At 40.5% G+C, this 25324-nt stretch overlaps 7 protein-coding genes across 10 annotated transcripts; 5 read left to right on the forward strand and 2 right to left on the reverse strand.

Moving 5' to 3' along the window:
- Positions 1–266: 266 nt before the first annotated feature.
- Positions 267–4762, forward strand: LOC108091122 (protein telomere ends associated-like). Its single transcript, XM_017190149.2, has 9 exons — positions 267–732; positions 787–1116; positions 1177–1311; positions 1387–1716; positions 1786–2268; positions 2332–2851; positions 2926–3001; positions 3057–4407; positions 4499–4762. The coding sequence occupies exons 1-8, from the start codon at positions 308–310 to the stop codon at positions 4394–4396; spliced, it is 3639 nt and encodes a 1212-aa protein (XP_017045638.1). The 5' UTR covers positions 267–307; the 3' UTR covers positions 4397–4407; positions 4499–4762.
- Positions 4763–5886: 1124 nt separating this feature from the next.
- Positions 5887–9348, forward strand: LOC108091037 (laccase). The gene is given in 5 exon segments (XM_017189988.2): positions 5887–6047; positions 6344–6570; positions 7154–7790; positions 8121–8452; positions 8454–9348. Coding segments are annotated over 5 exon segments (1938 nt in total). The 5' UTR covers positions 5887–5974; the 3' UTR covers positions 9123–9348.
- A 471-nt stretch (positions 9349–9819) lies between these two features.
- Positions 9820–10922, reverse strand: LOC108091039. The gene is made up of 3 exons (XM_017189991.2): positions 10810–10922; positions 10089–10746; positions 9820–10005 (listed from the first exon to the last, which is right to left on the reverse strand). Exons 2-3 carry the CDS (start codon positions 10719–10721, stop codon positions 9973–9975), a joined length of 666 nt encoding a protein of 221 aa, XP_017045480.1. The 5' UTR covers positions 10722–10746; positions 10810–10922; the 3' UTR covers positions 9820–9972.
- A 1212-nt stretch (positions 10923–12134) lies between these two features.
- On the forward strand, positions 12135–13495 carry LOC108091036. Its single transcript, XM_017189986.1, has 3 exons — positions 12135–12209; positions 12513–13225; positions 13295–13495. Exons 2-3 carry the CDS (start codon positions 12557–12559, stop codon positions 13337–13339), a joined length of 714 nt encoding a protein of 237 aa, XP_017045475.1. The 5' UTR covers positions 12135–12209; positions 12513–12556; the 3' UTR covers positions 13340–13495.
- Positions 13496–15936: 2441 nt separating this feature from the next.
- Positions 15937–17057, forward strand: LOC108091038. Of its 2 annotated transcripts, none has more exons than XM_017189989.2 (3): positions 15937–16024; positions 16129–16788; positions 16872–17057. In XM_017189989.2, exons 2-3 carry the CDS (start codon positions 16156–16158, stop codon positions 16902–16904), a joined length of 666 nt encoding a protein of 221 aa, XP_017045478.1. In that variant the 5' UTR covers positions 15937–16024; positions 16129–16155; the 3' UTR covers positions 16905–17057. The 2 variants fall into 2 exon arrangements, with proteins under 2 accessions (XP_017045478.1, XP_017045479.1); XM_017189990.2 differs by having other exon boundaries at positions 15944–16054.
- A 1610-nt stretch (positions 17058–18667) lies between these two features.
- LOC108091115 (AT-rich binding protein) lies at positions 18668–21459 on the reverse strand. 2 transcript variants are annotated; one of them, XM_017190140.2, is made up of 2 exons: positions 21165–21459; positions 18668–21101 (listed from the first exon to the last, which is right to left on the reverse strand). In XM_017190140.2, the coding sequence occupies exons 1-2, from the start codon at positions 21342–21344 to the stop codon at positions 20130–20132; spliced, it is 1152 nt and encodes a 383-aa protein (XP_017045629.1). In that variant the 5' UTR covers positions 21345–21459; the 3' UTR covers positions 18668–20129. The 2 variants fall into 2 exon arrangements, with proteins under 2 accessions (XP_017045629.1, XP_017045628.1); XM_017190139.2 differs by having other exon boundaries at positions 18670–21104.
- Positions 21460–22480: 1021 nt separating this feature from the next.
- LOC108091112 (protein NipSnap) lies at positions 22481–25316 on the forward strand. 2 transcript variants are annotated; one of them, XM_017190136.2, is made up of 6 exons: positions 22481–22605; positions 22868–23000; positions 23954–24133; positions 24204–24497; positions 24562–24704; positions 24865–25316. In XM_017190136.2, the coding sequence occupies exons 2-6, from the start codon at positions 22942–22944 to the stop codon at positions 25011–25013; spliced, it is 825 nt and encodes a 274-aa protein (XP_017045625.1). In that variant the 5' UTR covers positions 22481–22605; positions 22868–22941; the 3' UTR covers positions 25014–25316. The 2 variants fall into 2 exon arrangements, with proteins under 2 accessions (XP_017045625.1, XP_017045624.1); XM_017190135.2 differs by lacking the exons at positions 22481–22605; positions 22868–23000 and adding an exon at positions 23321–23403.
- The last annotated feature ends 8 nt before the right edge of the window (positions 25317–25324 follow it).

Genomic DNA, 25324 nt, shown 5'->3' on the forward strand with positions numbered 1-25324 from the left:
GTAAATTCATGATAATATATATGTATGTGAAAATTTGTGAGGTCATCACCCCACTCAAAACTGTTTCTCCGGGCCTGCTGTCACGAATATAAAGTTGGATAAACACATAAATAATACAGAAGCTATCCAATTTGTACTTAAGCAGAAAAGTAAAATACTGTTTTTAGGATCCCGTAAAAACACTTATTAATAAATATTTCGCATTGCCTTATGGTATATTTAATTATTTCATGTACGGTCACACCTATGTTATTCCTAATTAGGCGGGTTTTCTGGCGTTTGTTGTCGTTTTGCTGAGTTAGTTTTGATGTCTGCATTAAAGGCACTCCGCGAGCGGTCGCTCAACAATTCAAAATCCAGTGATCAGATTTTTCCTGTGACCTTTAAGACATTTAAAAGGCTAATAGCAAACCTGTCGAAAATCGCAACGGCTCTACGATCCGCCGATGGAAACCACAAAACCGACGACGAGTGGGCACATTGGTATTATGAAGCTTTTTACAGAGATCCAAGTATTCGAGAAAAGTATAAGTTCGAAGTGGCTCCTTGTCCTCATCATATACGAGAAAAGTTGCTCACGGTACCTGATCCTGAACTGATCATGAATGCGGGTAAACAGAAAGAGATCAACCAGCCAATATCAAAACAAGAGGTCAATGCTACAAGCGAAGCGAATAAGTTGCCAGGAAACCTAAAACTAGGATCTGAAGATCAGATAGTTAAAGTAAACACGTAAGTGCCTTTCAATTCAAACTAATGGCATTTACAACATTTCGATTTGTGTAGGCTTGGCACCTTTGTATTTCCGGTGTCCTTTCGAACTTTTGAGGGCAACCTTAACAAAAAAGTGGTGTTCCTCAAGATCATCAAGAACAGACAGCATGGTCTAATGCTGTTGGGCAATTATGGGTATTGTCGTAGTACCTTAAGAAACTTTTATAACCGCTACTACATATTCCCACGATTTCGTGAAAAGACCAACTATTTCAAAGAAGTTCCATCTACTCCTTTGGCCAAGTTACTGGAATTTGGCAGAGCTTATGATGACATAGCAGCCAAAACTGTGCGGAATCATGAGTTAATTTCCCATAAAATCGAGTCTTTACAAGATTCAAAGTAAGTATAAATAAGTACCCGGAAATCATTTTAAAAACCTAACACATATTTTTTTATTAGAAATATTCCCCTCAAGCTGTGTCAACATCCAGATCCAAACATAGTAATAGATTTAACAGAACCCCACAACGAGACAGCCAACCAAGTTTTAGAAGTATCGAAAAACGCTAAAGAACCACTAAGAAACGATTTGATGTAAGTAGCTGTAAAAGATATTCTTTTAATAAACTGTGAATAACTTTTGTAAAAATATATATTCCGACTTGGAAGATGTAGGCCACCCGTTTCTATAAAAATGTTTAGGAGTCATGTTAGCAATCTTAAGGATATCGTTCACCAAATGCTTCAATGCGTTGAATACCATGGAAAATCTGAGGAGTCATGTATCCAAGAGTATTACAAAGGTTTCTATTCTAGACCAGAAATGCGGGAAAAGTTTGTTCCTCGTCTTAAAGCATGCCCCGCCAAGTTGCGGGAAAAATTGCTAAGCTTTCCACCGAAATTGAATGAGCAATGTTCAAAGGAAGCGGCTTGCCAAGAGAATCCCAACTCGGGCAATGAAATTGCGAACACTAATAAAGAAGTTCCACCGCAGGAAAGGTAAACAAAAACGTTCGCTTGTTTTTTCTTAATAAAATTTTTTTAATTGTAATTGTTTATTGTGTTCAGTAATACGACGAATACCTCAAGATCTGGGAATCAATACTACGACGATACCTTAATTCGCTTATCAAATAATCATTACCAATTTCCCGTGTCGTTCCGAACTTTTAAGCTTTATGTTAACAGCGATGAGTTGATGGATCAGCTTGTCAACGACTCTTTTGGAAAGACTAACACTGCAGAGCAGCTAGCCGAGATTCGTAAAGATAACGTCAGATGTGTTCGCCTGCTTCACAGGTTTTTCCACTCATTTTACGTTAAAAAGGATATTAGAAATCGTTTCAAATTTAACTTTGCTGCTGCGCCCTCTGAGATGGCCCAAAAACTACAAGAGTGGGCGGTGCTTATTTCTGATTCGGAAGATCAGAAACAGTCGCAGTCCATAAGAATATCTCAGCCTGAATCAAAAGGTCAAGCACCAGATGAACAAAAGAAAGGAAGGCAATGTCCGAACGAGTCTTATGAAGCACGGAAATTGGAATTAGCTTCGTAAGTAATTAATGTTATTTTATCTAAGTTTATAATGCTGATTGTTCTTCCTTATTTTATTAGAAAGACAAAGATTGATTTAGTGCAATATATTCCCGATAACTTATATGCATATTTATGCTCTGATTGCAAAAGCCCGCAAGAGAGGGCAATTCTTGAAAACGAATTTTTGGAATACCTCTTAACTCAAAAAGGAGGTTCATTCATGCATGATCATCTGATAGCACAAGTTGCAACCCCAGCAACTTCACGTTCAAATGCAGTTGAAATAGGCAGCATAGTTCATTTTAGGCCACCAGCAGCCGAAGAGCTTGAAAGTGCTTTGGAACAGCATGAGTTCCTGAAATGTTCAAAGGAAGGCAAAGCTACGTCTGTTTTAAAAACTCTGCCTCAGACGTCCAGTTTATCAGAATGTTCTCCGAACTGTTCAAGAAGCTCATCGAAATGTGATACAGGAAACAAAGACCGATCTTCCACATTTTTAGAGAAAAACCTAACAAATAAAAATTTGGATTTTCCTGTGGAATCAACCGCTTTGCATGTTCCGATATTAGAGAAGCAAATACTCATAGAGAAAGCAAAGGTAAGAAACCACTTTTTAAAGAGCAATCAATACGATTAACCAAACAAAATTTGATCCCATCATAAAATTTGAAGGAGCGAACAATTGACTTGGATGGCAGCCAAAATCAGAATATACAACCCATCTTCTCGAGCGAAGATGCCTTCAATCGTAAGTTAACCCAAATCATTGCCAATAACTAAAATAATAATTTCTAAACTCTCAGAGGAATCTAGTGGCACACCTACTCAGCCTACTGAGTCGACTTTCGTCAACGTGGCAACTGGAAACCAAGCTTACCAATCGACAGAAATTCCAAGCGATCTACCAATGGCCGCGGGAATCGCAGATGTGTGCCAATCACCAAAAGAGCCAATGTCCTTAAACGTGGTTACAATTAAGCAGGAACCCATTAAATTCCTTAGCAACGAACGTTGCGTTTGCTACACCGATGATTGCCAATGGGAAAAAATTGATTCGGAGGAGCAAATAATAGACTTGGATGGCAGCCAAAAAGAGGAAACGAGCTTGCTCTGCTTTTGCATTTCGAAATTAAAAGAACAGATGCCTGATAAGATGGGTAATTTGCTGCTAGAAGAAAGCTTGTTAGGAAACAATGATAACGCGGACGAGGACGTGGCTGCAGCCACCCAAGAAGTGGATACCGATGATTTCCCATGTACGTCAGAAACGAAACGAAAAAGCGAATCAACCAGCGAGGCAGTGCCAATCAAACGAATAAAACTGGAAGACGAACAGGTGCCGCAGGTGAGGCATGGGTTTTCAGACCTGCCGTTGAATGCAATGGTGCGTATAGAGTCTGAAGGCGCTAAACATGTCGATCCATCCGACAACACTTCACCTCAGCCATTAGCGCCCAACATCACTCCCTCGCAGGAATTTGCTACCGGCAACACACTCTTGGAGTCCACCCAGCTACACATGCTCCTGGACTCCACAAATATTAACACTCGCAAGGTAATTGAAAAGGAAGTCAACAGTGCTTCTCTTGGAGTTTGTGATCAAGCCCCCTCTCGGGTTTGTAATCAAGCACTACAGAGCAGTGTTATATTTCTTGAGCTGCAGCGATTCAGCTTTTTTAAATCGCTTACCGTTCCGCAAATAATCAGGAACCGCATTGAAGGACACCTAGAGGGTGCCTGCTATCAGGAGGCGTTGGTCAAGATTGACGGGAGACGTAGTTATTTGCGAGGTCCTCTGCTGCAGAGTCTTTTTCCCCACTTGTCACCCACGTTGCGATCTGATTTGGAGCATTTGCTGCGCAACATGGAGGAGTTCTCCTACCATCGCTTCTGGAAAGCTCATACAAATTCCACCCTGGATCTCCGCACACGGGTTTTGTATGTTTTTATGGACGTGGCTGCGAAGTTCGGGCCATTTCACGTAATGTTTGATAATAATACGAAAGAGTGGGCTACCTGTAGTGAAATAGTCAGATGGGAAGATGAGGAGGCAGTGAATCAGGGGAACCCCTGCAACGTAACGCAGTTCATCAACCCGTGCATTTTGAAGCGGATTAAGGAATTAAAGGAGATAATGGGTTGATCTCAAGTCAGGTATCTAAATTATTAAATCTTAGTTGATTGGGCTTAATTCAATAAATTCGAGTAAGTTATTCTTAACCGGTTTGCCTTTTTATCTTTTCAGAGGCTGTGACGATCTTAGATCTGGACACATTAACTGTATTATTTAAAATTTAATCACCCAAAGAAGTTATTAGAATTATATCGCAGTTAAAATATGTTGAATTTTCATTTGTAATTTTCACTAAGAGTAGATTAAAAATACTTAACAAATAAGTTGGAATTTGGAAAGTAACTTTAAAAAAACATTTAACGAAAGAATTAATTATAAAAATTGGTGGTATATATACAAAAAATTGTATTTTGAATAAATAAGTTTGAATTTGAAGTGTAGCCTTAAAAACATTTATAAAATGAGTGAAATCAATATAAATTCATGTTGCTTTTAAACCTAAAATTATTTTGTTTATTTATTTACACAACTTTTGGAAAACTTTCAGCAAGATAGCTTTAAAACTGAGAGACTAGAGAGACAGACGGAAAAATTTCGTTAAAAACCGACAACGTTGTCATATATGTAGCTGCCATAGGAAAGATCTAAAAATCTATATAGAAATAACGGAAATAAAATTATAACATCGTTGTTTTTCGTCAGACTCTTAAATTACGAATTAAATTTCATCAACATCGGACAACTATATCATATAGCTGTCATATGAACAATAGTCGAAAATTTGGAAAATAAATATAAAAATCGTTATAGTTTCGATGTTGTTTAGCCTTTATGTATTTTGTAAAAGATTGACGCCCAAGCTTAGAAGAAACGAGCTGAACTTATGCTGCGGTTTCTTAAAATGAAGCCTTGAAACGCCAAGAAAGTGTTGATTGCGAACTAAGGAACTTAGCGAAGGATTAGAAAATTCTATACAACAATGTGGCTTTCATGAGAGCGCTGGGGAAAAACCGAGGTAGCACACTTTTCTGCGTTAATGCGGACACTCCAAAAAAAAATGTTCTCCGATTTCAATCAGAATTGAAAAATAAATATATGCCATTTCCATCGACGAAAGCCCTCTCTCGAACGGGCCAAAAGAGGAAGTATTTGTGTGTGTACTACCTTTAAGTGTTGATACTTGGATTAGTTATAAGAAATATGTTTAAAATTAACAAGCTTCACTTTAAATGAAAACAAATCACAGGAGCTCTGGTTGTTTGTTTACATTTTTGGATGAGTCCTAAAACTAGGCCAGTGGCACTTATATTCGGCTCTGAATCATTTCCACCAACAGTAGCGGCTGCTCGGGGAAATTATTCGTGTATTTGCGTCAGTAATCGGCATCTTCTGTTCTTGGAGCGGCTTGTCAGCCGCACAATCTTCAATTAACTGCAACGAGTTGTTCGACACGGCAGACAAGCAACCGATTCCGGGCAATTTTCAGCCGACTTTCCCGGCCGTTTTGCTTACAAAAAGGTAACCGATGGCGGAAGCCCATTGACAGTACCATTTGGCCCTCAGCCAGAGCCACAAAGGCGTCTTCTACCCGAAGTGGTTTTACTCTAACGACAGTGCTTCTGTATTGTGAATCGATTGGATGCGAGCATGAAACTCAATTTGGTGCAGACACTAGTCTTCACTTTGTGCCTCATAAGTGTGCAAATCAATGGCATCCAAGGTGCTTTTGTGAATTGCATTAGAGCTATAAGGACTATCTGCCGGAATATCGGGACAGTTACAAAACATGTATTGAAACAAACACGTTTGGAGTTAGAAAAACAAAGTTGAAAAAAGTGTCTCTCTAACCGATTGGATACTCAAAAAGCTCCAACGGATTCACGGGAAAATGTTTACTTCCGTTGAGTTGGCTTTTCCAAATCGAACCTGTTTAAAGTTCGATTTTTTGTTTATGTATTTAAAATATACTCGGCAACACATTAACCGCCCAATTGTCTATAATACTGATACTCGTAGATGCCAGTGGCAAGCGGATCGTGAGCAAGTATGAGCGGATCATGCAGATGTATCCCCAGCTGTCCTCGGGCGCAGGCGAGTCCTCGCAGTGGCGGGTGGGGGAAAAGGACAACATGAGGCATCCTTGCAAGCGCGACTGCGCCGATAAGCAGCCGATGACCTGCTACTACTACATGGTGGTCCACTACGACGACACGATGGCGGAGACCTGCAAGCGGTACCTCCAGGTGAGCCGCAAACACCGAAAGCAAAACGTTTGCCAAAGAAAGATTCGATTCTAATAACTTGGCCCTAGGAATACGAGTACATGAGACTAGTTTACTTTGGACTGCGGGTTGTTGAGGTGTCCTCTTTTATTCCAAGACAGACTGCAGCGTAGTCGGTTTGTAATCTTAGAATCGTAATCAATGTAGAACACAGTCAATGTAGAATGTAACACGTAATGTAGAAGAACAATGTAGGTGGAACGTAAGCAACAATCAAAAACAAAAAGTCTTTTCTTCTTTTAAAAAGTCACTTAAATATGAATTTGAATATGAAATATTTATTGATAATGGCGAAAAACAAATAAATCAGTCATTTCGCCGATTTCGGCCAAATTATTCGTGATCAGGTTAGCATGGATTCTGAAATTTTGAACATGGTTGGAGATCGGAGGTAGGAGGGCTAGGTCCAGTTCGAGGTTTTCCTACCACTCCGAATTACTTCTCCCCCTCCCACTCCCCCTCCCACTGCCTCTCCCACCCATTTGTCTACCCATCAAAGCCATGTTTCCGCGGGAAGCACTATACCTTCAGCATTCCGTTGCAGTCGAAGTTCCGCTTCAAGCTGAACGGGCGGGAGTACATCGACGGCGTCCGGCTGGCGGAGCAGCTGGCGGCGAACGACGACTGCAAGTACGCCGACGGACTGGAGAGCGAGGTGATGGTGGTGAACGGCCAGCTGCCGGGGATGAGCATCGAGGTGTGCCACGGGGACACCGTGGTGGCCGACGTGATCAACAGCATGCACGAGACGACGACCATCCACTGGCACGGGATGCACCAGCGACTGACGCCCTTCATGGACGGCGTGCCGCACGTCACCCAATATCCGATCGAGGCCGGCCAGGCCTTCCGCTACCGCTTCGAGGTGGACCACGGTGGCACCAACTGGTGGCACAGCCACACGGAGCACCAGCGCGCCTTCGGACTCGCCGGCCCCCTGGTGGTGCGCATGCCCCCCCGGCTCAATCCGCACGCCCACCTCTACGACTTCGACCTCTCCGAGCACGTGATCATGATCCAGGACTGGGTGCACAACTTCGTCGAGAGCGTCGCCGAGAACATCCTCATCAACGGCCGGGGCCGCAACCTCAAGAAGGGCGTCAAGGCCGCCCGCCCCACCCTCTACGCCCACTTCCCGGTGGTCAGGGGTGGCCGCTACCGCTTCCGGGTGATCTTCAATGGTGAGTCAAGTAGAGCTTCCTAACTGACGTACACACGTACGTAAAATATGGGTAGGGTATGTATGTTTATTAAACATTTTACATACTCGTACGTAAAATATGGGTAAGGTACATATGTATGTTTGTTAAAAATTTTACATACTCGTAAAACTTTTGAAAAATGAATGCGATTGTGCCAATGCTTTTCCCAGCTTCAGAAACTCCTTCTTTAAATAAGAAAGCAATCTAATAGCTAACTGGACTATCAGTAACTTTTTTGAGTGTAGACCGTACTGTACTGTAATCCATTATCCGAGTTATCAGCCAAGAGAGGTTTCTGTGTCGTTGCAGGCGTATCGAACTGCCCGGTGAGCCTGAGCATCGACAAGCACGACCTGGTGGTGATCGCCAGCGACGGGAACGACATCGAGCCGGTGGAGGTGCAGCGGATCATGCTGCACGGCGCGGAGCGGTTCGACTTTGTGCTGCACGCCAACCAGGAGGTGGCCAACTACTGGCTGCGCGTGAAGGGCTTCAGCTTCTGCGCCCGCAACCAGCTGCACCAGGAGGCGGTGCTCCACTACCGGGACGCCGACCCGCAGGCGCTCGATCCGCACACCCTGAGCTACGCCTACGATGCGCCCGGCAAGACGCTCAACGAGTTGGGAGACGCCGCCAGTGGTGGCAGCGGCGGCGGGGAGCATCTCGCTGGCCAGCTTGAGTGCCCAGCGAGCGGAGCCGGAGGTGCCGCCGACCACCACCTTCTACACGAGCATGAACGCGTTCGAGGTGCGCCAGGGCGAGGGATTCCGCTTCCAGATGGACGACATCAGCTTCAGCATGCCGCGCATGTCGCTGCTGCAGACGCGCAACCTCGGCGTTGGCCAGTTCTTCTGCAACCGGACGCAGCAGGCGGCGCTGGGCTTCAACTGCCGCCAGCGGCACTGCCAGTGCTCCAACGTCATCCAGGTGCCGGCCAACCAGCAGGTGGAGTTCGTCGTCTCCAGCCTCTCGCAGACCCCGCACCCGGTCCACCTGCACGGCTACACGTTCCGCGTGGTCGGGATGGGTGTCCTGGGCGAGGAGAGGATCGCCCAGATCGAGCAGATCGACCGCAAGACGCCGCTGCCGAGGCGCGCCAAGGGTGCTCCGCTGAAGGACTCCGTGCAGGTGCCCGCCTTCGGCTACACGATCCTGCGCTTCTTCTCCAACAGCCCCGGCTACTGGATGTTCCACTGCCACATCTCGCCGCACTCCGAGAGCGGAATGGCCGCCGTGGTGCGGGTCGGCGAGGACGTCGAGATGCGGATGTGTCCGGTCAGCAACTGCGGCCTCTGCAGCTCGGTGGCCTGATCCCTGGTGGGATCCCAGTCCCTTTAAGCTGGCAGCTGACGTGGATTGATGTTGCGGGAGAAGAGGAGGAGCCTTGCCGGGATTCCCCGCCCTCTTGGAAGCTTACATTTGTATTGGTTTTTTTTCTGTATCTATTAAAAGTGCTTTCTAAATATAAGACTTGGAAAAATGTTAACACTCCCACTGAACTTTGCTTAAGTGGCAGTTCAAGTATCGCGTAACGCAATCTATTAACGATATTTTTAATGCGGTTGAAAATTAAGAGGAGGGCCAACACAAAGAAAATCGTAAGGGATTTCAGCCAGTGCAAGATTTCAGCCAAATGGTCAGGAGTCCGTAGTTCAGTTCAGTTTTTGCACTAAGTGTCTTGTACCAAGCAAAACGAAAACGTGGTGCATAGAGAATATATATACTTTATGGGGTCTGAGGTGTCTCCTTCACTGCGTTGCAAACTTCTGACTGAAATTATAATACCCTTTTGCTCTGCAAGGGTATAAAAACACTTGCTAAAAATTCCCAATATCACCGATACTGATATAAAATTGCATTAACACGCGAATAACACAGAAGCTGTGCCATGACGTGTATACTTCAGCAGAAAAGTTTGATTTTGAGAAGCCAAACGAAAAATTGCTATAAAAATAAAAAATAGTCTATAAAAATAGTTTGTTTAAGATACAGGAAAAACAATTGATCGTGTTTTTTGGCCGAATACTTTAATTGTCTTAGACTCTTACTAAAAATTTTGTAAGCCGAAAAATACGTAAATTTGGACAGACATACAATTTACAGAATACAAAAAGTCGCATAAATGAATAAAGATGGTGGGACTCGGATGGAATTTAACGCCTTAGGAAGAATTAGCATTGCGTGCAGACGCGGCCTGTAAAGATACATGGATTTATTTATGTTACATGAATTAATTTCAGAATTTGTAAGTATTCAGCAAAGTCGTAAAGCGCTTACCATCTGGCGGTAACGATTTTTCTCCTTTTCCGAGAGTTTTTGCCAGGCTAGGGTGCCCTCTTGAATCAGTTTCCGGGTCTTTAGACTGAGGGGCTTCCTCCTGAGATTACGCAAAAAGTTCAGATAACTTTTGTCGGTTATCGGATCCACCTTTCTGCGTTTGGCAACTCCTGTGGCACACCTTTCCCTCAGCTTCTTTGCCCTCGAGGGACTCTTTGTTGGTAAGAAACAAGTAATTCTTTTGGGCTTTCGAAGGGCCGCCTTTCGTCGGGGCGTGGCAAAGCGCTTTATCGGCCGCGATTTCGCGGGCCTGGTGCGACACTTTAGTAACTTTATGCCGCTAACTTTGAACATAGGAGAGCTGCCCATTACACGTATTTTCGAATTCTTGGCGGCCTCGGAAACCATGGCCGTTATAGCCTCGACGGTACTACCCATATTGTAATAGGGGTCCTTTTCTTTCTCGCTCATCTTTTCCCAGCAACCAGCGGCCTTCCTGGCGAACTGCATATAACTAAGGTCGCCGCAGTGCTTAAAGAAGTCGCGCAAATAATTCAAAAATCCATTGTCTTTCCACAATTCTTTACTTATGCTTCGACCTTTTGTATTAGTGGAGGGCACGGGCTCACTCATGTTGATTAACGAAGGCTAAAGAAGACTAAAGAAAGCCAAAAATTATGTAAATGCTTGCTTTGGAAACAAGATGAATTTGTAAACGTACAATTTTTCACTATTTTTCCTATTTATTTTGCTTTCCACTGAACAAATTTTTATTTTACGAACTACGAACTGTTCACGATGGAACTTTCACAAAAACTGAAGTATTCGAAAGAAACTTCTATAAAGCAAGGCTGATGTGTTCTACACAGATTGCTAGATTCGAAAATGTTGCTTTTAATTACAAGCATAGTCGAGCCCGAACATTCGCTGAATAAAGAGGAGTTCGCTGTCTAGGTTTTAAAGGCCAAAATAAGGCCTATATTCGATTTTTTTTTGCGGCAAAATAAGTATTGTTCTATTATAGTGAGTTTACTTAAATGTTTTTGCTCAACTTTTGAAGAATATTAGAAAGAACCAGAAAGGAAGCTAGCTTCGGCAAGTCGAAGCTTATATACCCTGGCAGTCATCAAATATGCCGAACTAAATACATAAAGGCTAAACAGCATCGAAGCTATGACGATTTTTCTATAAATGTTCTATATTTTCGACTATTGTTCAAATGACGGCTATATGATATAGTCGTCCGATTTTGATGAAATTAAATTCGGTATTCAAGAGTCGTTAGAAAACTCTATATTCCAAAAATCATGCTTGTCTGATGAAAAACAACGATGTTATCATTTTATTTCCGTTATTTCTATATAGATTTTACGATCTTTCCTATGGCAGCTATATAATAGAGTAATCCGATTTTGATAAAATTCAATCCGAAATTAGTTAGAAAACGCCATCTGGAAGAAATCAAGTCGATCTGATCAAAAACAACGGCGTGAGAATTTTTTATTTCATTCTCTCGTGTGGGAGCAATCCGATATAGTCGGCCGATCCGGCCCGTTCCGACTTACATATATACTGCGTGCAATAACTACACACCTTTTGGGAAAGTTTCAGCAAGACAGCTTTAAAACTGAGAGACTAGTTTGCGCGGAAACGAACAGACGGACAGACGGACAGACGGACAGACGTACAGACGTATTCTGATTCTACTCGTGATGCTGATCAAGAATATATATACTATATGGCGTCTGAGGTGTCTCCTTCACTGCGTTGCAAACTTCTGACTGAAATTGTAATACCCTTTTGCTCTGCAAGGGTATAAACACACAATTTTGATAATCTTTGTGGATAACACTATTTTTGGGGGACATAGTCGGTTTAAAAAAAAACCTTTTAGGGCTTGACCAATTGTCGAAATAACTTTTATATCAATTATTAGCTCTTATGGTTTCAGCGATCTCAATGCCAGGCAGTTGCGTTAAAAATATAACATATTCAAATCGTAGCAATCGGTGTAATTCTTATCATCCTAACTAAATATAAGTTTGCGAGAAGTTGTTCCTTATTTCATTATTAGTGAAGCTCTCACTGTGTTAACACCAAAGATATTTAAATTTTTCAGTGGTAAGCAAAAATTGGACATCACAAGTAAATTTTTCGATTTTTTTGTCGGCTCCTACAGTTTTGTCGACCCTAACGTTTATAGTTACCGCCATACGTGCTTGTTTTTAAAAACAAAATTTTCGAATCTAGCAATCGGTGTAAGACCCATCATCCTTACTTTACAAAAGTTTTTTCAGCAGTTCGTAAAATAAAAATTTTTTCTGTTAAATTACAAACTGAACTTGCCAAGCTTCGCGTTTTTAAACCAAGATTAAAAAAACCTGAATATAATATATTTAATTATTTTTGTAAATTTTTTGAAAGGCAATCTATAAAAATTATTTTGGCGAACGCCTTCGTTAGCCAATATGAGTGAGTCTGAGCTCTCCGCTAAGGTAGTAGATGTTGAAAAAGGCCGAAGCACTAGTACAAGGTTGTGGGAAAACAACGGATTTTTAAATTACTTGCGCGACTTCGTTAAGCAATGCGGCGACATGAGTTTTATGCAGTTCGCCAGGGAGGCCGCTAGTAACTGGGAAAAGTTGAGCAAGGCAGAAAAGGACTCTTATAGCGACTTCGGTAGAACCGCCATGGCGATAATGGCCATGGCTTCTGGGGCTGCCGAACATTCAAAAATATCTATACTGACTGTTGACTGTCCTGTGGACAAGGTTAGCCGCGTGTTAAAGTGTTGCACCAGGCCGCCGAAATCGCGCGCAAGGCCGATGAAGGCCTGTGCCACGCCCCGACGAAAGGCGGCCCTGGGTAAGCCCAAAAGGCGGGCCGCTGGTCCCCCGAAGAAAAAGGAGGAGAGAAAGGAAAAGCAGAAGGAGGAGGAGGAGGAGAAGGAGAAGGAGGCGTGTGCGAATGGAGATGCCAAACGCAAGACGGGTCCGATAACCACCAACGGGTATCTGAACTTTTTGCGTGCCTTCAGGAAGGGCAAGATCGGTCTAACGCCCCAGGAGATGGTTCAACAAGGCGCTCTAGCCTGGCGAGAACTCTCGGTAGAGGAAAAGGATCGTTTTCGCCACATGGTAAGCGCCTTACAAATTCCGATCTGTTTTATTCAATAACATAACAAAATCTATCGTGTATCTTTGCAGGCTAACAAGGGCGGCGCATCTGCAAGCAATGTTAGTTCTTCCTAAGGCGTTAAATTCCAACCGAGTCCCGCGATATTTATTATTTTATGCGATTTTTTAAATCTGTAAATTGTGTATTTGTCCAAATTTAATATTCGTCGGTATTTCAAATTTATATAAAAAGTATAAGACTATTAAAATGTTCGGCCAAAAAAAACAGTACAATTATTTTTTGGCTTTCTTAAATCGGAAACTTTTTTGCTGAAGTAATAACGGCAGCGCACGGTTTCTGTATTATAACAATCGGTCTTAATGTTACTTGGGATTTGGATATAAAAAAAAACAGTTTAGGAAATTGGGTAGTTTAAAATGTGTAAAAGTAGGCTTGTTAACCTTGCTTTTTGAAGCAATCCCTTAAAATTGTAGGGCGTAGAAAAGACCGCCAAAATAGGGGACTCTTTTTTTCCTGTTTAGCCCGGTACCTGATTTAGCCCCTCCAATTTTTCATGTCATTTACAGCAGTCATCGCATACCCGGCTAGCGTTTAGAAATATGTATGTATTGCTCATTGCTGAAGTGCAAGTGGCTTGTATTCAAAAATGGCTGCCGGTGTAGGGCTCCCTTGACTCCGGATTGCATCTCAGATCATCAACGTTCGCGTTTCTGCGCTTCGCAGAGCAATCTATAATTTAGGTGCTTTCGTCGAAGTAAGTAACGAGCTTCATCCAAACGGCATCTTGATTTCAGGGCTTGAATTTTAAATATGTAAATTTAAAAAAATGTAAAGGCTAGACGGGTGTTGGGTGATGATGGCAATAATATCCGGATATGCGATGACTGTCTTGAAAGCTCTCACAGTTGACTCAGGGCTGCTTTAAAGGGTATAAAAAACTAAAGGAGCCTTGGGCGGAACAAGAAGACAAAACGCGGACTGTATCTAACCAAGGAAAATGAAGATAGTAATGATCTGTTTTCAATAAAATGCTCGCCTTTTTCCTTGTTAAAAATCGGCAATTTAAAGGATCAAATTTTTTATTAAACAAGAAAGGAAGCTAACTTCGGCAAGCCGAAGCTTATATACCCTTGCAGTCATCAAATATGTCGAACAAAATGCATAAAGGTTAAACAACATCGAAGCTAAGACGATTTTTCTATTCATTTTCCATATTTTCGACTATAGATCATATGGGAGCTATATGATATAGTTGTCCGATTTTGATCAAATTTAATTCGTAATTCAAGAGTCGTAAGAAAACTCTATATTCCAAAAATCATACTTGTCTGATGAAAAACAACGATGTTATCATTTTATTTATAATCAAATCTATATAGTTTTTTCGATCTTTCCTATGGCAGCTATAAGATATAGTTGTCCGATTTTTATGAAACTTTTTTCTCAATATAAGGGTTGTTAAAAAACTTGATGTTCAAAAAATCAAGCTCGTGGGATAGAAAACAACGATGCTATCAATTTATTTCCATTAATTCTATATATATTTTTCGATCTCTCCTATAGCAGCTATATGATAGAGTTATCCGATTTTGTTCAAATTTAATCCGAAATTTAATAACAGTTAGAAAACGCCATCTTGAAGAATTCAAGTCGATCTGATCAAAAACAACTGCGTGAGAATTTTTTATTTCATTCTCTCGTATAGGAGCTATCCGATATAGTCGGCCGATCCGGCCCGTTCCGACTTATATACTGCGTGCAACAACTACACAACTTTTGGGAAAGTTTCAGCACGATAGCTTTAAAACTGAGAGACTAGTTTACATAGAAATCGACAGGAGGACAGACGGACAGACAGACAGACGGACAGACGGACAGACGGACAGACGGACAGACAGACAGACGGACAGACGGACAGACGGATTTGGATTCTGATCGTGATGCTGATCAAGAATATATATACTTTATGGGGTCTGAGGTGTCTCCTTCAGTGCGTTGCAAACTTCTGACTGAAATTATAATACCCTTTTGCTCTGCAAGGGTATAAAAACACTTGCGCACATGGCAGTCTATTCTAAGTGCTCCAAGCTGCATTTTTAGACAGTTGTTATTTTAAAATGCTCGCAGAAATCGAAAGGTCAAAAAATAGATTCAAAGATTGACGCCCAAGCTTAGAAGAAACGAGCTGAACTTATGCTGAGGTCTTTTAAAATGAAGCCTTAAAACTCCAAGAAAGTGTTGATTGCGAACAAAGGAACTTAGCGAAGGATTGGAAAATTCTATACAACAATGTGGCTTTGGAGGGCACCCGATGTCGCCAAGATCAACGTGAACACCACCCACGAAATTGGTAAATTCTGGATTACTTTTACCTATGAATAGCTATTTGCAAATGTATTTTTTTAATGTCTAGGTCACGTTGTGCTTATTGGTGTCGACACTGACCGCCCTCTAACCCTGGCAGGTACTCCTGAAATATTTACTTAATTTGCAGATCATTTTTGGCAAATTAAGAGACAGAAAGAAATCTTAATTTCAAAATTTGTTCTGCAAAGTTCATTCATATTTCGATGTTTTTAAGTGGGCGCTCGCTATCTGTTGGGGATCGACTGTGCTTGTTTTCAAAAAAAAAATTTCCATATCTAGGAATCTGTGTAAGACCCATCAGCCTTACTTTATAGAAGTTTCTTTCCAATACTTCAGTTGTTGTGAAGGTTCCATCGTGAACAGTTCGTAGTTCGTAAAATAAAAATTTGTTCAGTGGAAAGCAAAATAAATAGGAAAAATAGTGCAAAATTGTACGTTTACAAATTCATCTTGTTTCCAAAGCAAGTTTTTACCAATTCTTGGCTAATTTTTGTACACTTTTTTAAAGGCAATCCATAATTTTTGGCTTCTTTAGTCTTCTTTTTAGCCTTCGTTAATCGACATGAGTGAGCCCGTGCCCTCCACTAATACAAAAGGTCGAAGCATAAGTAAAGAATTGTGGAAAGACAATGGATTTTTGAATTATTTGCGCGACTTCTTTAAGCACTGCGGCGACCTTAGTTATATGCAGTTCGCCAGGAAGGCCGCTGGTTGCTGGGAAAAGATGAGCGAGAAAGAAAAGGACCCCTATTACAATATGGGTAGTACCGTCGAGGCTATAACGGCCATGGTTTCCGAGGCCGCCAAGAATTCGAAAATACGTGTAATGGGCAGCTCTCCTATGTTCAAAGTTAGCGGCATAAAGTTACTAAAGTGTCGCACCAGGCCCGCGAAATCGCGGCCGATAAAGCGCTTTGCCACGCCCCGACGAAAGGCGGCCCTTCGAAAGCCCAAAAGAATTACTTGTTTCTTGCCAACAAAGAGTCCCTCGAAGGCAAAGAAGCTGAGGGAAAGGTGTGCCGCAGGAGTTGCCAAACGCAGAAAGGTGGATCCGATAACCGACAAAAGTTATCTGAACTTTTTGCGTAATCTCAGGAGGAAGCCCCTCAGTCTAAAGACCCGCAAACTGATTCAAGAGGGCACCCTAGCCTGGCAAAAACTCTCGGAAAAGGAGAAGAATCGTTACCGCCAGATGGTAAGCGCTTTACGACTTTGCTGAATACTTACAAATTCTGGAATTAATTCATGTAACATAAATAAATCCATGTATCTTTACAGGCCGCGTCTGCACGCAATGCTAATTCTTCCTAAGGCGTTAAATTCCATCCGAGTCCCACCATCTTTATTCATTTATGCGACTTTTTGTATTCTGTAAATTGTATGTCTGTCCAAATTTACGTATTTTTCGGCTTACAAAATTTTTAGTAAGAGTCTAAGACAATTAAAGTATTCGGCCAAAAAACACGATCAATTGTTTTTCCTGTATCTTAAACAAACTATTTTTATAGACTAAGCAATTTTTCGTTTGGCTTCTTAAAATCAAACTTTTCTGCTGAAGTATACACGTCATGGCACAGCTTCTGTGTTATTCGCGTGTTAATGCAATTTTATATCAGTATCGCTGATATTTAGCAAGTGTTTTTATACAATGAAACATACTTCTGGTCGAAATAAAAAGTTTTCAGCTTAATGGCTTTGCTGCCAACGAACTTTATCTGTATTTAAATTACATTCGTATTTTAACAGGTAGTTACAGGTTCGACCCTAAAAAGTGTATTAGTTAGTCACTGCAATGTTTAGGGTACTTTCTCTGAGTAATAAACCCATTTCAATATTCAAAGTACTTCATTCAGTAACAAAGTCAAAGACGTTCAGAATAAATTTAAACATTTTCGATCAAATTACTCTGCAAGTCTGCAGAGGTAAGTGCGCAGCAACAGTGGACTCTCATTTGGATCGATTTCAGCTCTGCCGTCAGCAGCAGCGGCGTTGACGATCCCCACGGCCCACAACCCACTGCGTAACATATTCAGTCCATTTTTGATCTTTGATAAAGAACCACGTTTTTTCTGAAGCAAAAAATAAGTCTTTTTAATCATCCTGGAACCGAACAGGGACCCAACTGGAAGGCATTTGATTAAGTTCGATCTGTACAATATAGAACAATCCTGCGCAACTCCGTTGGATCACAAGGAAGGGATCGGAGGATCTCCTCGTACACAAAAACCACTAAAAGCCGAAGTCGACCAATCATCGGTGGACTAAAAGTACTGTAAGGCCCGCCAGCAGGAGACTCGTTGTGAGAAAGGATCACGAGTAAGAAGCAAAAAGGACAACATCCGGACCAACAGGAGGGATTTTCACATAATATATGTAAGTAATGGAAAAAAATTATAACGTCGATGCTTTTAATCCCACGAGCATGATTTTCAAAACATCGAGTTTTTTAAATACCCTTGAATCGAGAAAAAAGATCAAAAAATCTATGTAGAAATAACGGAAATAATATGATAACGTCGTTATTTCTCATCAAACAATTAGGATTTTTGGAATATAGAGTTTTCTAATGACTCTTGAGATTCAAATTAAATTTCATCAAAATCGGACGACTATATCTTATAGCTGTCATATGAACAATAATCGAAAATAAAGAAAATTAACAGAAAAATCGTCAAATCTTTGATGTTGTTTAGCCTTTATGTATTTTGTTCGACATGTTTGATGACTGTAAGGGTATATAAGCTTCGACTTGCCGAAGCTAGCTTCCTTTCTTGTTATCTTTAATACCAATAAACAAAGATAGCATCGTTATTTGTAAGAAAATACGGTTAAGAATTTTTTTTCAAGAATTAAGGGCGAATTCCATTAAACATAGTTACATTAGCATCATCGTTGTTAATAGAAATAAATGCATATAACTTGAGATTATGTTGAATTTTTTACGATTTAAGATATTCGAATTTATTTTTATTAATATCCAACAACCGTTAAATATAGCTACAACAGAAAAAAAGGAAAAAGTAATGGAAAAACAGGCCAACCTTTTTTGTCTCTTAGAAATACGGTTGTTCCATACAGTTTACCTTATTAGCTGACAAATATCAGACCAACAATTGGACAAAATCTTGTTACAAATCTTGAATGAATGATATAGTCTTAGATTTTTTGTTTTTCTTTGATTATACGAATATTCTTGCCGAACCAGCTCCCTTTCTTGTTTTAACGCCTTTAAACTTAGCTTGCATACTGTATATAAAAAGGCGGACATGACTGTATTTAATAAAAAATATAGGTCGATTTTCATACACTGATCTGATTTACAATACCCTTTGCAAGGATATATAATAATGCAATGTTCACCCAAAATGTGAACATCTAGCACCGAAGAATTTCTTTGAACATAGAAAGGAAACAAAAACTATAAAGATTTTTAAAAATTTTCACACAAATTATAATTTCTTTTCATCTGCTAATGGTATTGAAGTTTTTAGCAGGAAAATGGCAAGACAAAACCCGTATTATTTCATGGAGAAAACCACAAACCAGCTTAAGGAAATGATCTTTTCAACCAAAAGACAATAATCTTTTGATTTTATAACAGTGTTTTTTTATGTATTTTCATTTTCGCTTGGTGTTGCGGTTTTACTGTGGCTGGTAATTAATTGTTTAATCTAAAAGTTATTTATCATTTGTGTCGTACTAAACTAACTGAACAATTGTGTCTCCCTGCAATCTCGTAAAGCTGAATCCAACCAAAAATAAGTCTTGGTGGCCCCAAAAACGTATTTAACTTTAAATAAACATTTGAAAACCAATAAAAGTTCTTTGAAAAATCGCACCCAAAGACTCAGCAAATTTACTTCAAAACATTTCAAATAAAAAGTGGGACAGCATCAGATTTTTTGGTTAGGATTCAGCCCAACCGTCTCTGAAATTATCAGGGACACATCTGTATATAAAAATTGCATTTACATACATCTAGAGCGCAAAAGTTAATGGGAGGTTAACATAACCCCACTCAAACATTAACATTACATTTACATGGGAAACTAAGCCTACATTAGATACAATTATTTATATATTTATATATATATGTATATATAAGAACGCTTGCCGGCCACCATATTGTTGCAACAGGAAAGTTTTTCATTTACAATCAGGGTTTTTAAAGAGTGCCTTACAAAACCTTTTAAATCTAGATTTTCTCAGGACATGTATCTTTGTGTCACAAACGGTAACAAATTGCTTTGGAAATTTAAATCTCGACAATGTATATTGACGTCGAGCCGACCGATTTGTGATTTGGGAAACTTACATTTGTATACTTTTTTAAAGGCTTTTAAAGGTAAGAACATGTGGCAGGCAAACGTGGATTTGTAAACTAATTTAAAAAAAAAGTAGGTTGAAGCTGCCGGTCCGGAAGTGGGAGTTGCAGTCTAGAAACGAGTCCTAGCGACTGACTTGCATTGCAGTGAGCTGAACAAGTGATGGGAGGCAAACGAGGGATCTTAAGGCTGCGGTAGTGCAATCTTCCATCTAGAAGCGCTGCGGCAGTATTTCATTTTTAATGCCCCTCAGCGCATGCTTCTTCTTGCGGTGAGTGGACAGATTGCACGACTGTTTAAAGGAGGCACTGCACAGTTCGCAGTTGAACCGCCGCTCCTTGCTGTGCACCACCCGATGCAGCTCCATTCTGGACTTGTACTTGAATTTCAGCCCGCATGTCTCGTAGTCGCAGACGTACCAGCGCTCTCCGTCATCCGAGGACACTGCGCTCCCGGCGCTTGCCGTCGTGCTGTTGGAATCCTTGGGCAGCTGCTCCTGATTGGCGGTTAGCATGGCGGCGGCCATTGCCGTCGTTGGAACCACGGCCATGTTGAGTTGCTGTTGCTGTTGTTGTTGCTGTTGCTGCTGCAGCACGTTGGGCGGTGTTGTGCTGACCGTGTTGGACGTGCTGGTGCTGGCGCTGACACTCACGAACCCCGGCGTGGGCGGCGGAGGCGGAACCGGTGCCGGAACTAGCTGGGGCAAGTGGTAAATTGTGCCGGCAGCTGCTGCAGCAGCCTGCATTTCGGGTGTTAGTGTGAGGCTGGTGGGCTCTATCTTTATATCGATGCCACTGTTGCTGCGGGTGCTTCCCTCGGCGGTGGAAACGCCACCTGCGGCAGCTGCTGCGGCGGCCACCGCGTTGGCATGCAGCTCGGCCAGCTCCTTGGCCATATCGCGTTGCTGCTGGAGCTGCTGGTGGGCCTGCTGTTGCTGGTGGGCCTGGTGCTGCTGATGAGCCTGCTGTTGCTGCTGCACCTGCTGCTGCTGCTGCACTTGGACCTGCTGCTCGTGCAGTTCAACCTCGCGCTGCTCCTCCTCGGAGTACTTGGTGGAGCAGTGGTAGAGGGCCAATGGAACGCTCACTGCCGTTGCACCTTGCTGGGAGCTCCCGCCAGGCGTGGCCGCCGCCGCGGCAGCCTCCACGTCCGTGAGGCAGTAGCTTGAGGTCCGACTGTGATCCTGCTGCAACGGGACACGGATTATAGGACTTCAGCAAGAAAAAGAACGCAACAACCAGCCAACCTTGGCCACCCCGTGCAGGAAGTTGTGTTCATCCTGTATGTGCTTCCAGAACTGGTCCTGCGTCTGCAACTCCTCCTGGCACGTGTGGCAAACAATCCAGAAGCTGTCCCCCGACAGACAGAACTCACCCAGCTTCGTATAGATCTTGTTATTCTTGCTGAGGATGCGCGGAAAACCCATGGTTTCGATTCGTTTCGCTCGCTCCCTATGCTTGTGTTTGTTTATGTTTATGTTTTAATTTTTTTTTTGTTGTTTTGCTAATCGCACAATATGAAACATGACAACCCTGTGACCTATCGACAGAAGTATCGGTTTATTGTCAGAGAGAATTGCTGCTATGGTCACACTTTTCTGGCGGGAAAATGTTTTTGCTAATACCTTCGGAAAAAAATTATTTCCAAAAAAAAACTCCATAACGCGAAAGAGCTGCTAGTCTGCACAAAATACATTTTTTTTAATAGGCGCTACACACAGCAACTTCAAAAATTCATTACGATTAAAATTATGCGGATGATTACCATACGAGAAGTAAGCAAGCCGAGAGGGAAAATATATAATGTTATTTTTAGTATTTTCTTCATACCAATGGTTTAAACGAAGATATAGGGACTTTTCAAACAGCTACAAATCCACTTTTTATGTATGTTACACATTTTTTGAAAACTTTCTTTCTTTTTTTAGCACTCAAAGTTAAAAAAAAAAATTATTTTGAATTAACTTGTTTATATTTTTAAAAGATATGTATGACTCATAACAAGCATTACTTTGTGGGTAGCCAGTAGCCAATATTGATTGATCAACATCTTTGATGGGTCCTGTATTAACTATGTATAGTTAATTTAATTACAATTTACCTTTTTTTATTATTAAATTTAATTTTAAGTATTAAAAATCAATTTTTTTTTACGTAAAAATTAAGAAATAACTTTTATTTTGTAATTGTTTGCTTTTTTAATTATAACCGTTACAGTCCCTGATTTAATCATGTCAATAAATTTAAATTTAAAATAAATCAATTGAGATGCTCAATTTAAAAAACCCTAAGATAACGTTCCTTAATCAGTGTTACCAAGTCCCTTCAAAAAAAACATCCAAAATGCATGTAAGTATTTAACTTCTGAGATCCAATTAACGACCAATTAAATCCAATTTAATGGTTTTGTGGTAAACCATTTTTATTATTGATTACCATAATTGGTTTAAGTCTTAAATTTTCCCTAAAATTATATCGATGAATCGAAAAACAATTTCGTCTTCCATCTCCAATGCTAACTATTGGGAACACTAAAATGTATGTATTCGATATATCGATACTATCGTGAGTGGTTAACCCAGCTCTACTACATATTATTTACAGACCGCATTATTTTGTTTTCTTTTAACGTTAACATTTCATTTGAATATTGTTTTAGTTTTTAGCAATCCGGCAAGCAAATAAAAAGTGAGTGCAACTGTGGACTATGGGTATTTTTGATTAGATCCGTTCACTGGGATACAAAATTTGAAATGGGGTGGGGACAGAGATGAAATGACAACCCTCTATTCTATTATCAATGCTAACGACCATATACCGGCGCACTTGTTTAAGTGACTCTGGTTTCACCTTGACTAAAGTACACTAAAGAACAAAATGCAATGGAAGACGAAAACTGAAAATGATAACAGTAACAGCAGTAACAGTTAGCTGAATTTGTTTCTTCCAGTTCTCATCTCAAAATCATCGCCTGCATATCACAATATATACCTATATATTCGGCAGATCCTACATAAATCGAAAATGTTGAAGCTACGTAACTTATTGGCCGTCGGAAAAAGCAACAACAACAACGCTGTCCGGTAAGACAAACAACATGCATATACAAAAAATCGTCGCAGCTGTGTCTATGTACACATTTATCAGTGTTGGAGAGTATCTTGCTACTTGTACCTAAATATATGCATGTGTACCACGGTACACGGTTCGTCAAAATCTGCTTATTAAGAAAGAAAAATTAAAAAAAAGTGTTTTTAAATTCCGTGCTAAAACCAGAACCACAAAAATGAATAATCAAGTAGAAATTTTCGTGAATAACTACTTCCTTGTCTAGGTACAAAAACGACTTCCTTTCGCAACACTGTTATTAGTACACCTACATGTGTGTATATTTAGTTCCAAAATGTCTATGTAGGAAATGTCGTTGCGACGTCAGCAAGCAAAAACTTATGCAAATCTGACTGGAGATTGTGATTCGAATTTTGGGTACCCTTTTTAAATATTTTTATTGGTATTGTTTTGTAAAATACCAACTCCTCGCACTCTGTGTAATCTATAAATAAAGACCTCATATTAAAATCGCTTATTACTAGAGGTTTTTAATATTATTATTATAAGTTAGCGCTTAACTTATGGATTTAAGCTATACCAACTAGGTTTTTTTTTTCGCCTAGAAGGAAATAATCTTTCTTTCTAATTAAATTTTTATCTCATTTTCTTTATTACCAATTTTTTTTGGATTTCGATAAGCCACCTCCACTTTTTTTTTTATATATTTATCAAGCACTATCTTAAAATGTCGGTTATACCTAGTTTCATTTCCTTTAAAACATAGTTTTGAAGGCTATAGGTATGTGTGTAGTTAAAAATATGTAGTAATACATACATATGTGTATTACCTTATAAACATAGGAATGATAATTAAATGTATAAGTTCAACTAATGGTAAGGAGGTCATTTATAAAATGAACAAAACTATTGTGTTAACGAGCTTAAATCATTTAGAAGAAAAGTCTAATTTATACTCCATTTTCAGGTGTCTTTCCACAACTGCAACCTGCAACGATTCAGAATCATGGTTTTCAAAACTACTCGTTCGAAAAATAGAGCCAACGAAGGAATCGCACAGTCGAATGCTAAGCGACAAGGAAATTATTTATGCCTTACACACGCACAACGTTAGGCCCGATTCGATGGGAAACTATTTGAACAACTAGTGAGTTATTAAAACCTTAATAGTAACTTAATTGTTCTGTTTAATGCAAATACCCTTATATTGTTTATAGCAAAAACACTGTTGGTTTGATAAACGATAAGAAGGCCAATCTTTCTTGCGATTTGGTGGCATCATGGACCGTTCAGGTGGGCGATATGGATCAATGCTTGCACCTTTGGAAGTACACCGGAGGTTTTGAGAAGATTGACCAGGCAAAGGAAGATCTTTGGAACGATCCGGAGTACCTCAGCTTGATGCAAGAGCGTTCGAAGTTCTTGCGATCCCGTCATCTTCAATATCTGTTGGCCTTCAGCTATTGGCCGCAGATTGCCAGTCGTACCGGCAAAAACATTTATGAAATGCGGTATGTGAATTATTATACTGCTATAAAATAATATTTTAAAATCCGAATGATATGATATCCTTAGCTCATACCGACTGACCCCAGGCACCATGATTGAGTGGGGAAATAACTGGGCCCGTGCCATTAACTATCGCAAACATAACAACGAAGCCTTCGCCGGATTCTTCTCCCAGATCGGTAGACTGTACAATGTTCATCACATTTGGTGTAAGTTATCAGATAAAGGAACAAAACGGCTTGTTTAAACTAATTGCCAGTAAAACAAGCTCGAGTTTTAATTACTTTTTAATCACATATGTACATATTTTTTCTGTGTACCGTTGACATTAAGATTAATTATTTACTCTTGTTTTCCATTGTACAAAAGGTTACAAATCTCTTCAGGACCGTAAAGAGACCAGGGAAGCAGCTTGGCGATCCCCCGGATGGGATGAGTGTGTGGCCTACACGGTACCATTAATTCGCGACATGCACTGCCGCGTTCTTGCTCCAACTGAGTTCTCACCTTCACAATGATTACCTGGCGGGCTATATTTCTTCGCAGTCTGATGAAAATTTGAAGCTTACCAACGCTTAAACACATTTGCTGTGAATTGTTGAGAACGTAACTTCGCCTCTTTTCCTGTTGAATAGTTATTGTAAATAATGCCAGCTATCTATGCAATCATTTTAATTTTTTTTTTTAGTATAATTAAGGTCAAAGTGGAAATTGTTCTCCAAATTTTTACAAGCCTCTATGTGTGTATCACTTACGACGACCTTTGAATTTAACAAAACCAATTTTGTTTTTATAAAATAAAGCAATTATGAAACTGTTAATTAAAAAT

Source organism: Drosophila ficusphila, unplaced genomic scaffold (genome assembly GCF_018152265.1).
Source record: "Drosophila ficusphila isolate 14025-0441.05 unplaced genomic scaffold, ASM1815226v1 contig_198, whole genome shotgun sequence".
Classification (NCBI taxonomy): Eukaryota; Metazoa; Arthropoda; class Insecta; order Diptera; family Drosophilidae; genus Drosophila; species Drosophila ficusphila.